This window comes from Pseudophryne corroboree, chromosome 3 (genome assembly GCF_028390025.1).
Source record: "Pseudophryne corroboree isolate aPseCor3 chromosome 3, aPseCor3.hap2, whole genome shotgun sequence".
NCBI classification, from domain to species: domain Eukaryota; kingdom Metazoa; phylum Chordata; class Amphibia; order Anura; family Myobatrachidae; genus Pseudophryne; species Pseudophryne corroboree.
Genome location: NC_086446.1, coordinates 4243817 through 4256398, shown reverse-complemented (window position 1 = coordinate 4256398; position 12582 = coordinate 4243817). Strand labels below are relative to the sequence as shown.

The 12582-nt window shown below is 46.5% G+C and overlaps 1 protein-coding gene across 3 annotated transcripts in view; it reads left to right on the top strand.

Moving 5' to 3' along the window:
* LOC135054507 (oocyte zinc finger protein XlCOF7.1-like) overlaps positions 1 to 12582 on the top strand; it is a 188370-nt gene that overhangs the window by 139871 nt on the left and 35917 nt on the right. For 2 of the 3 annotated variants that reach the window (XM_063957629.1, XM_063957627.1), the window contains exons 1-2: positions 7155 to 7239; positions 8080 to 8228. In XM_063957629.1, the coding sequence (XP_063813699.1) occupies positions 8151 to 8228 (78 nt within the window). In that variant the 5' untranslated portion in view covers positions 7155 to 7239; positions 8080 to 8150. Of the gene's footprint in view, positions 1 to 7154; positions 7240 to 8079; positions 8229 to 12582 lie in introns of those variants that run through there. The other variant, XM_063957628.1, reaches the window with a different exon arrangement.

The window sequence follows — 12582 nt, the reverse complement described above, 5'->3', positions numbered from 1 at the left end:
CATTTATTCATCAGCTTGTTTTGCATATGTTTCCATGAACATTTCTTTTATTTATTTTTGAGTTTTCTCTTGCATATTATTCCTGCAATACTTCAGTATAATATGATGATTAACAACTTGTCAGTTAACCTTTTACTGAATTGTTATTTTGAATAAATATATGAATCGGAACTTTCTTCGTCCTCCCTGCTTTCTTCATAGCCCAGCACCTACACCTGTGGTTGGTTCCGGGTTAACGGATTCACAAAAACACCCGGGCCTGACAATAGGCGGCCGACTACCGTACTGCTACGCCACTAGCGTGGCGGACGCTGTGCCCACGAGTGGAACACGAGCGGCGCAGACGCTCACGGGATGACACTCAGTAAACCTTGTTAGCAACACACTGAAGGGATATACTTATGTTGTAAACCTTAATACTGAAATACTGTAATGATATAACGCTTCATAACCCTGTTAATATAAAAGCTGCTTGAGCGATTGAGACGCTCCGAATACCCTCAGCAATGTAATAAACACACAATGCCTTGCTAAGGTTCCAAAACCTTTACTAACGAGATTTAGCTATGTAAAAAGGGAAAATACAGTTAACAACTTATACACTACAAACTAACATCAATATCTAAACAGAACAACCACACATAAATATACAATAGCGTCTTAATCCTAAACAATAACAGAGAGAGAGAAAGTGGCAAAATACAGACAGAGAATAAGGTGGTCACAGAGAGAACTTACACACTGGGGAATGATCGCTGCGCAGTCCTGGATACCAGCTCCCTAGTTAGTCAATTATGAAAACCGTTGTGGAGAGTAGACTGAGCTGGCCCTGGCTGGCTGTTCTTATATACACTGCATACAGTACACTACAAAGGGACCTATAATCTCATTGTTCATTGGACACAGGAATGTCTCCCCGCATTATAACAAAAGGTCATAGGTTACTTTAAACAGGTGGGCTGTGACTATATCAAACTGCTCAGGTGGGAGGGAATCTCAGGATTCCCGCCGCATGGATAATGAATCGCAAATACAGTAAATGTCCAGAAACTACTTATAGACATAACTATACACAGGAGCGATTAATCTCTACCTAACCAGCACCAGATTGTTTCTAATAAAATGTTCTTTAGCTAGGTACCAAGCACCACCGCTCAGACCCTGTCTGACCCTTCGTATCATGCAAAGAGGAATTCCTCTGTCCATTGACCAGTTAGACTAAACAAACTTACAGTTATTATTAAAGGGACCATTACCTATAAAACATACTATTCGGATTAACTATGTAACGATTGAGTCGCCCGCCAGACGCACACAAAGTCTACCGTAAATGCACATACCACGCGCCTGAGCGCACGGACGTGGAGGCGCCGTCACGCAACTGCGAGTATGCGTACGCACGGGAGAGAATGTGCACGTGCAGCGGGCAAGCGCATGGGGTTAATATATGGCAACGTGCAGCATGATATTTTTTGACTTTGACAAATAGATAATGAGTTTGTTGGAGGTGAGGTTATGCGGGAGGGAGGGAAGATGATCAGCTCAGTCTTAGAAATGTTACGTTTAAGAAAGAGCTGTCACATCCAAGAAGAGATAGCAGAGAGACAGTTGGAGATACAAGTGCGGGAAGGGTTAGGCTTGGAGGGAGGGTTAGGCTGCAGGAATTGAGGGTTAGGTTGTGGGGGAAGGGTTAGGCTGCAGTGGGAGGGATAGGCTGCAGGACACTAAGATGTTGTGGGAGGGTTAGGCTGCAGGGAGGGGAGTTTAGGGTTAGATTACAAAAGTGGAGTGTTAGGCTGTGGGAGGACAGTTACGGTTAGGCTGCCGGAGGGGAGAGTTAAGCTTGGGGGAGAGGAAGAGTTAGGCTGTTGGGGGAGGAGGGTTAGGCTGCAGGGGGAGAGGGTTAGAGGGAGGGTCAGGGTTAGTTTGGTTGAGCGCCCCTGTCAGTATTATAGGCAGCCACGATGCCGCTGACGGTATTCTGACTACTGGTAGACTAACTGCCGGTATACCATACCCAACCCTTGAATACGGCTGACCGCCGTTTCAATAAAAAGAAAAAAATTATTAATAGAAACAGAACTTTTATCGCTGTTAGTGTATAGAGATTTGTAAATTATTTGGAAACACGAGCAGCTGGTATCACATGAGGGCGGCTCACATGAATTTATGGGGTGGCCATTTAGGGTAGGAGAAAACTCTCCAGCATATCCATATATGGTTCTTCTGGCCAGGCATTCATGTAACAGTAAAATAATGTTGCCAGGAATGCCCAATGTGCCATAAGACCTCACCCCAGACAGAATTTAGAGGGGCCTTTGGTTCTCCTGCCTATCATTTCCATGCCTTTTGAGTGAATAGGTATGGATCTGATAGGCCCAGTGGCACCAGTATATATTGGTGGTGGACTATGTCACCAGGTACCCGGAGGCCATACCACTCTATAGCATGAAATCTAGCACTATTGCCTGGGAGTTGATGATGCTGTATACCTGTCTGGGAATACCAAGAGGTCCTGATGGACCAAGGTACCCTTTTTGTGTCCAAGTTAATGAAAGACCTGTGTCGTCTGTTAAAGATGGTTTGGAATACCACTTTGGTTTACCACCCACAGCGGGCGTGGTCGAATGCTTTAACCAAACACTTAAGCAGATGATAACAGGGAGCTGTCACAGGAGAAGTGAGATTGGGACCTACTCTTACCTTATCTGATGTTTGCAGTTCAAGAGGTACCCCAAACCTCTACAGGGTTTAGCCCCTTCAAATTCCTCTATGGTAGACAACCCAGAGGGATACTAGATCTATTAAAAGGGTGGGAGCAGCAATCGTCCCAAGAGCCTAACATTGCTCAGTTTGCGTCCCAACTGTATGCTACTTCTGAATGAACATATGGGAAGGGCTCAACAGCTTAAAAAATGCAGTTTTGACATTACCACTGTCAACTGGACCTTTAGTCCAGGCAACAAGGTACTGGTACTCATGAAAATACAAAGAATAACTTAAACCTGCGCCCCAACTCAATGGGGCTGCAGGAGTGATCACCTCCACTCCAAGAAAGTCCTCAATACAGATACATGATTGCAGATGCGCACTCCTTCTGGAACAACCCGTAATTTGTGGACACCGGGAAATCTTCAAAAGTCAATCAATGTCAGTGTCAAAATTGAAATCAACTCTTCTTTAGATTAAACTCTCCCCTTGTCCATTGTCCTCATCAAAGCAACAGTTGGGGATAATAGTGAAGTACAGGCTAACTATATTGCCAAATATTGTAATGAACAACTTCAATAAAATGCCAGGTGGGCATCTGATGACACCCCACGAAATTCGGTATGCACACTCTACCCTAAATCTGTGGTGGATTTTAATTTGTCACTTTACTGAAGTTGTTCTGGGTTCTGTATCTGTGGTGGATTTCACTTTGGCATTTCAACAGCTTCAAAAATGAAGTTTTGACATTACCACTGTCAACTGGATCTTTAAGCCAGGCAACAAGGTACTGGTACTCATGCCTACTACTGAAAGTAAACTATGCCCAATGGCGAGGCCCTTATGAGATCATAGTGGTGATGGGACCTGTGAAATATAAGGTACGGCAGGAGGGTAGAAGGAAAGAGGTACACGTCTACCATGTGAATTTGTTGAAGCCTTGGAAAGAAAGTGCCAGTCAGCTCTCTTTAGTGGCCAAGAAAACCCCAGAATATAAGACGCCAATTGAAGTCACCATGAGTCCTAGCTAGAAATGAGAAGTGGTAAACATAGTACCACGGTATCAGGATGTGTTCTCCGTGCTCCTGGAGAAAACCCATATCATACAGTATGATATTATTACTCCACCCGGGTTGGTGAGAAAAGAAAGGTCATATCGTATACCTGAGGCCTAACGGGCAGCAGTAACATGAGAAGTGGAAGAGAAGCTGCACATTGGGGTCATAGAGGAGTCAAACAGTGAATGGAATAATCCCATTGTTTTAGTGCCCAAGCTTTCAGGAGCTTTGAGATTCTGTAATGACTTCAGAAAGTTAAACTTTCTCAGTGTGATTTCGGTCCTATGCCCTGGGTTGATTAACTGGTAGAACATTTAGCAACAAGCCAGTATCTCACCACACTAGATTTAACGAAGGGGTACTGGCAAATTCCTCTGATGGAAGCTGGCAAAGCAAAGATGGAATTCTCTGCCCCAAAGGGTTTGTTCCAGTATAAAGTGCTGCCCTTTGGTTTGCATGGTGCCCCTGCAACTTTCGAGAGAGCTATGAGGAAATTGCTCCGGCCGCACAGGGAATACGTAGCAGCGTATTTAGATGGCATTGTCCATTTTATCTCTGACTGGGAATCGCACCGTCCAAAGGTGGAGGCAGTGTTAAAGTCTATGGCCACACAGGTTCACAGCTAACCTGGAGAAGTGTGCTATCGGAATGGTGAAGGCAAAGTATCTGGGGTATATTGTAGGCCGAGGGTAAGTTAAGCTTCAACCCAGCAAGACAGAAGCAGTCCTCACATGGCCTAAGCCAGTCGCAACGTAGGACATTCCTTGGTCTGGTGGGCTATTATTGTAGGTTCATACGTGATTTTGCCACTATGGCGGCACCCTTAACTGAATGTCTTAGGAAACAGTCCCCAGACAAGATAATATGGTCTAGGAGGGTTATTCAGAGATGAAAGCAGATAGCTGCATAAGCAGCCAGATCTGTGTTCATCTCACGTGCTGGGGACCTCCTAATGCGTTTACAATTAGATTTCAGACGCATCGGAACAAAGGTTGACGCCTGGTGAGCTGTCAGGCGCCATTTTTTTATCGGAGCGGCTGCATGTGACATCACGCAGCTGCCCTGAAAACGGTATCGGCCCGCCCCCTTCCAACCCGTCTCCCCAATGCTGTGTTGCCGCCAACCGCTGTCAATCACAATGCGGCGGCAATGTGTAAGTCTGCCGCAATGCGGCTGCTGCATATGTGGTTTGCCGATTTTGGCAAACTGCGTTGTAGGCCGCTTTAGCAGCAAGGTCTGAATGAACATCTAGGCCTGCAGAATCTGCTTGGCAGGACTCAAGACAACCTTTCTACTAGAGCCTTTATTGCAAGCCCCTGATTTCAGTAAGCAGTTTGTGTTGCAGACTGATGCCTCTTGGACAAGTTAGGGGCCAGTGCTTTCCCAAGAGGTAGAAGAGGAAGAGAAATCCATCCTCTACCAAATCTGGAAATTGCTGCCCAGGGAACACAAGTACTCAGCTGAGGAGCAGGAGAGCTTGGCGATTAAATGGGCAGTGGAGTCACTGAGATACTATTTGTTGGGCTGAGAATTCCGGCTAATCACCAACCATGCACCCTTTTAGTGGATGCACACAACAAGTAGGCAATGCACTTGCGACTCGCTGGTTTCTGGCCTTATAGCCGGTCAAATCTGAGGTGCATTATCGTCCGGGGAAACAGGACTTCAATACAGAAGCCCCATCTAGATAGCTTATTGGTCCTGACCCTCCGAGCAACGCTGCGGTGAAGAAGGGAACCTGTGAAAGCTAGTTGACGGGTGTCTTCCCATATGGGTGGCATAAATAGATGTAGTCAAGATGGAGAGCTCACCTGGAAAACTCTTAGCTTCACTAGGGTAGTTGAAGCGAAGGGGAGAGGAGTGTGGAAAAGACACCACAGATCCGACATGGATTTAGAATAACATCATTATGGATAATAAGAATTCAGGTCAGGTGTTACTGTTACTTGTGTTTGATAAGCAGTTGATTACAGGCACCTGTAAGAGTGTGTTAAAAGGGTTCCAGGCACAAGGGAACAATGCTTCTGATGGTGACTAGCATCAAGGAGGGGGCGGGGAAATTAGGACCCCTGGACCTGTACTAAGGTGAACCTGTATCGCTATGAACGGTCTATGTGATTTCTGTCACAATATATATGAATAGAATGTATTCAGGAATTGACCTATAGGCTGCAGAGTGGAGCGAGTGGAGACAGTCCAAATGTGATTGGGCAGGTGAGTGAGACTGATGCCTGTGTATGTCACCATTATCCTCACCTCCTGTATAGCAAATGACTGATATGAGGGAAAGCAGAACTCAGCAGAGGAAGCTTCATACTTGTTCCAGGTCAGGATCGTGGGGGATAATTTTTTTTTTTTTTTAAGGTTATGAACTTATGTAAAACATTCCATTACGATGTGCAGTCGCATGGGGGGGGGGGGGGGGGGTGAGCTGAGCAGCATCACATGAGAGGCACAATATGGCTGACGTCTCTCTGCTGTATTACAAAGTGGGGCTGAGGGGTGTTTGGGGCTGCAGGAGAGACCCTGTGAGATTACTAGCCCTGGCACCACTATCACTGGGTCTGTGTGGAGCCAGAGGTGGCCATTAGGGAATCCCCATGGCCACTCCCAGCTCAGTGACATCCCTGGGATGGCGGCAATCTCAGTAGCGCTCAGTGGCAGTGTAGTAACCGGTCTCTGATAGGGAGAGCTACTGCTATATTACCATAATACATACTTGCCTACCTGACCCTCTCCATGAGGGAGAAAATGCTCTGTTCCTGGACTTTCCTGGTAATGTATGATTGCCATCACCTGTGGTGAAACACCTTTCTTATCAATTACCCAGCTCACCACAGGTGATGGCAATCATACATTACCAGGAAAGTCCAGGAACAGAGCATTTTCTCCCTCATGGAGAGGGTCAGGTAGGCAAGTATGCCATAATATGTGTATGTGGCCACTAATAGCACATACACCCCACAGGCGAATACCGTGTGCACCTACACGTCACAGCACCATGGCATGATGTAACAGCAGCTGCATGAGTGTCAGGGGTCCTCAGTCACTGACACCCACCTAGCGCTGTACAAGGGCTGCATCATGGGGACACTCACTACCATGGTGACAGGAAGTCTGGTCACTAAGGGGTTACCATGCAGAGCAGTCACCGCGGGGAAGGGGGGTTCTGCACTCATATACCGCCCCCTATATCACTAATTATCCCCCACACACACAGCTGGGAACCCCAGGCCGGAGCCCTCTGCAGCGGTACACCTCCGGAGCCCGGGACACGCCACTTCCGCTCTGAGCGTTCCACCCTACTTCAGCGTTCCCGCTCACTTCCGGTCCGTGCGGTCCACCACACAGTCATCCTGTGCGTTCCACTACACTTCCGTGTATAACCTTACATCCGGCCTAATCCCCGCTCCCTGTGCTCCATAACAACATCCGGAACTCTTGGTGGGAAGGAGCAGAGAGGAGACATCAGGTGATGGTGCTATATATTATTATTATACAGGAGGAGCAGCCGGTGGTGTCACGTTATTATTAATATACAGGGGGAGCAGCGTGTGGTGTCCTGTTGTTATTAATATACAGGGGGAGCAGCGTGTGGTGTCCTGTTATTATTAATATACAGGGGAAGCAGCATGTGGTGTCCTGTTAATATTATTAATATTATTATTATTATTATTATTATTATTATACAGTGGGAGCAGCCTGTGGTGTCCTCTTATTATTATTATTATTATTATACAGGGGGAGCAGCCTGTGGTGTCCTGTTATTAGTTTTATACAGGATGAGCAGCCTGTGGTGTCCTGTTATTAGTTTTATACAGGATGAGCAGCCTGTGGTGTCCTGTTAATAAGAATAACAACAACAACAACACACCACAGGCAGTTCCCCCCTTTATAATAAAAATAATAGGACACCACAGGCTGCTACTTCTGTAGTAGTATTATTAGTATTATTATTATTATTATTCAGGAGGAGCAGCCTGTGGTGTCCTGTTGTTTTTATTATTATTATTCTACAGGAGGTTCAGCCTCTGGTGTCCTGTTATTATTTTTATACAGGAGGAGCAGCCAGTGGTGTCCTGTTGTTGTTGTTGTTGTTGTTATTATACAGGAGGAGCAGCCTGTGGTGTCCAGTTGTTGTTATTAATCAGGGGGAGGAGCCTGTGATGTCGGCTGGTTCATGAACTTATGGGAATCACTGACCAGGGCCCTATGGCTGGAGACAAAGAGACTTACTAGTCGCTCAGTGTTACATATCTGACTATGTTACATGTCTTCTCTGTGATGTATATTAAATTGAATTTATTTCTAGGATCCCAAACCGTGAGGAACCAGAGTGTTTATTATATGTTACACGTTCTGTATTCTCACTGATCACTGAAGATGGACACGGACAAGATTCAGAAGATGGAGAGGATAATAAATCTCTCCCTGGAGATCATCTACCTGCTGACTGGGGAGGTGAGGGGGATCTGGGAATATCACAGTGACATCACTTATAGCTATAGTTATAATATCAAGGGACATGACTGGGGAGGTGAGGGGATCTGGGACCGTCACAGTAACATCACATATCTATAGTTATAATACAGGGACATGACCGGGGATGTGAGGGGATCTGGGAGCGTCACAGTTACATCACTTATATCTAGAGCAGGCATTCCCAACCACGGTCCTCAAGGCACACCAACAGTGCAGGTTTTAGTGATATCCAGGCTGCAGCACAGATGGTTAAATCAAAATCACTGAGCTACTAATTAAGTCATCTGTGCTGCAGCCTGGATATCACTAAAACCTGCACTGTTAGTGTGCCTTGAGGACCGTGGTTGGGAATGCCTGATCTATAGTAATAATACAGGGACATGACTGGGGAGGTGAGGGGATCTGGAATTGTCACAGTGACATCCTTTATAATAATTATACAAGGACATAACTGGGGGAGGTGAGAAGATCTGGAAGCTTCACAGTAACATCGCCTATATATAATAGTAATACTGGGACATAACTAGGGAGGTGAGGGGGTCTGGGATTGTCAAAGTGACAGCACTTATATGTATAGTATTAATACAGGCCAATCAGTGGACAGTATCTAGGCAGCACCTGTGTGACCAATCCCATGGGAGAGCAGGGTATTTCTGGGTCCAGCTTGGTGCATTCAGATGGCTGTGCAACGTCTGCCACAGCTAGTCTGCTAACTAGCGCTCTGTGTTCCATGAGTCTTGAGTCCTGCTCTTAGAACCTGGTTCCTATCCTGTATCTGGCATTTTCACTTCAGGCATTCTATCCGTGTGTCTCCACACCTCCAGTTTGGAAGCTGAGTCTCCTCGTGTTCAGCAGCTATTCCGTCCTGCCTCAACCATTGTCCAGCTGCCCACTAATTTGTGCCGACCAGAGTGAACCAAGTCCCGACATGAATCACGGGACACCGGTTTCAACACCTGCTCCAGTCCGGGGACAGTCCATCACGAGTTCTAAGTGCAACCTTCTTTTATTCTTCTACTATGAGCTTCTTCAGTATTGATTATTGCTTCACTACATGCGAAGAAACTTCATTCAGCCAGCCAACTTCCATCCAGGAGAGCCCGTTTATCAATCTGAATCCAGTCCGGAAATATCAGTTCCAGATAGTAAATGCGTGACAGTTTGCACTGGCCAAATGGATCCGTCTGGAGCTAAGGTCCTGAGTACAGACCTCCTGCAAACTTTTGCCTCCCATCTGGAGAGACTAGAAGCCACTCAGTGACAAGTAACACAGTTTCAGTCCTCGTTGGATAGAGTTCATTCCTCGGTTCGCACAGAACCGTCTGTCAGCCAAGTCGTCCCCTCTCCAGTAGTTTCTTCACCATCTCACTTATGGCTGCCAACCCCCAACAAGTTAGATGGAAATCTTAAGTTGTGTCGCAGCTTCTTGAATCGATGCGATGTTCATTTCACGCTGCAGTCAGCTAATTTTCCTTCCTCAAAAACTAAAGTGACCTACATTGTCTCCCTGCTAACTGGGCCAGCATTGGAATGAGTTTTAATCTTATAGAAGAGCGAGGATCCTATTCTGAATGACCATACACGATTTATTGCTACATTTAGGAAAATCTTTGAACTCGGCAGACTCTCTTCAGCGTCTCCGCCAAGGAAATCGAACCATGGGACAATATGTCATCCAGTTTCAGACACTCGCCTCAGAGCTCCCTTAGAACGAAGAGGCCCTCAACTCCGCCTTCTGGAATGGGCTGTCTGAGCGCCTAAAAGATGACTTGGTGACCCGTGATCTTCCTACCACATTGGAAGAATTGATCTCTTTATGTAATAAAGTAGACCTGAGATTTCGTGAACGTGAGATTGAGAAAAACCGGGGCAGACGTTTCAAGTCTCGGGTTACTCCACCTCCCATCCCATCATTCACGGAAGCCATTGAAGAACCCATGCAAATCAACCGTGCTCGTTTAACACCAGAGGAGCGGCTGAGACGTCGCAAACACTTGTGTATGTACATTGGGGAGTCTGGGCACCTCGTAGCCTCCTGCTCACAGAGACCAGGAAACTTCAGTTCCTAACTGGTCGAGGAAAAGCCAGGTTAGGAGTCCTTTCTCATTCTCCAAAAACTCTGACTCCGAGATCCTTGTCTGTTGGAGTTATCACATGAAATAATTTCTGTCCCCACTCCTCTAGATTCCCTAGCCGGAGGGAATTTAATTTAGTCCGATATCGTTTAGAAACACGAAATACCCACTCAGCCGTTGGCACACTACATTATTCTCCTAGCTGTGGATAGTAATCGGATTACCCATGGAACAGTCACCTGTCAGACCCTGCCTCTACAAATTCGGGTAGGGGCACTTCACGTGGAACAAATAGAACTTCTAGTAATCTCCAAGGCTTCCCATGGAACAGTTTTAGGCCTTTCCTGGCTTCTGAGACATAACTCCAAATTCGACTGGACAAACATGCAAACTTTCTCGGGACCAATCCTGTCTTTCATCTTGTGTGCTCGCAGGCCGTCCCCTTCGGAATACCAGTTATGATCTCTCAGACCCATTACCTATTCAGTGCTCTGCTTATAGAGACGTTTTCAGTAAACAAAGTGCCGACGTCTTGACGCCCCATAGGCATTGGGACTGCCCAATCGAGTTGCTACCACCGCGAGGATGCACCTACCCTTTGTACTTTCCAGAAACCAAATCCATGTCTGAATACATTCAGGAGAACCTTAGTAAAGGATTCATTCCCCCTTCCACTTCACCGGATGGAGCCGTGTTTCCCTTTGTAAAGAAAAAGGATGGGGCTTAAGATCTTGCATAGAATATAGGGGTCTGAATGAGATCACAGTTGAGAACCGCTATCCACTGCCTTTGATCACAGAACTTTTTGATAGAGTCAAAGGATCCTCAGTCTTTACTAAACTAGACCTGAGGTGAGCTTACATCTTAATCCGGATCCGCGCTGGTGATGAATGGAAGATGACATTTATCACCATAGATGGGCACTATGAGTGTTTATTTTTGCCGTTTGGCCATAGTAATGCTCCCGCCGTCTTTCAACATTTTATAAATTAAATATTGTCACGATCCGGGTATCTGGACGCCATTAGTTGCCTTTCAGATGTCTCCTGAGGCTGGCTCAGCGTTCCAAGGCCGGATCCCATTTGTCTCTACATGCTGCATATCCCTCCTGTCACGCTGAGATGCTGTCACAGCGCCGCCATGTTTAAATCCTGCATGGCGTCTCCCATCCTCCGCGGCCTCCGCCGCCGCTCCTGTGTTATAGTTGCAGGTTGTCAGAGTGATGCTTCATGTCTGCCGCGGCCTCCGCTGTCATCCACGAGTCTCAGCATACACTTGTCAATCTGGCGTCTCCTGTCCTCTGCTGCCGGCGCCGCCATTACTGCTATGTTTCCACATGGTTTCCAAACCAGCTTTCCCTCCAAGTTCTAACATGGGCGCAGCCATGTTGGATCCAATCACATGTCTCAGTTCCTCCAAACCACTGCCTCTGGAAATCTGCATAATTGCCCAGCCAATGCCTGCATTGCTGCAGGTATAAGTATCCTGTGCCTGGGCCAGGAAATGGTCAGTGCTTTGTTTGTCATACCTTGTTCCAGTCTCTCTCTCCTGTGGTTGTTTCTCCAGGTTCCAGCTCCTGTCTCCAGCATCCACTAAGAGATCCACACCTGCCTACCATCCTGCGATGCAGCCTGACTCTGCAGTCCTCCGTGGCTGATCCAGCTCCCAGTTTCCAGCTATTAACTCATCTGCTTCCAGCAGTCTGCTTCCAGCAGATTCCAGCTCCTTTAAAGTGCCGGTGTTGTTCCAGCGGATCCCTACTTACCAGCATTATCCACTACCACCGGTAACCATCCTTCAACTCCTCTGTTTCCACGCTCCCTAGCATCTTACAGTATCCACTCCGTGTTTCATCACCTGGCAGGTTCCATCCAGCACTCACTCCGTGACTTTATCACCTGGCTGATCCCATTCAGCATCCACTCCGTGTCTTACCACCTGGCTGGTTCTGTCCAGCAAATACAACAGCTTATTCAAGTTACCAACTTTATTCATTACATCTACTGGCATGTTCCTCGGCTATCTTCACTACTACAGCCAGGCCTGGTAAGGTTATTTCATCAAAGGACTTTAACAGCTGTTCTTTAACCTAACAGTGCTCTGTGATACCTTCCATGGTCAAAGTGTTCCAGTAACTATATTATTTGCCATTGCCATTATTTGCTGTCTGTTATTACACGGAGTCTGTTAATAAACTTTTATTTTACTTTTACCTGGTTGTCATGGTCACACCTTCGGGTTTCCATTAACACTTACAT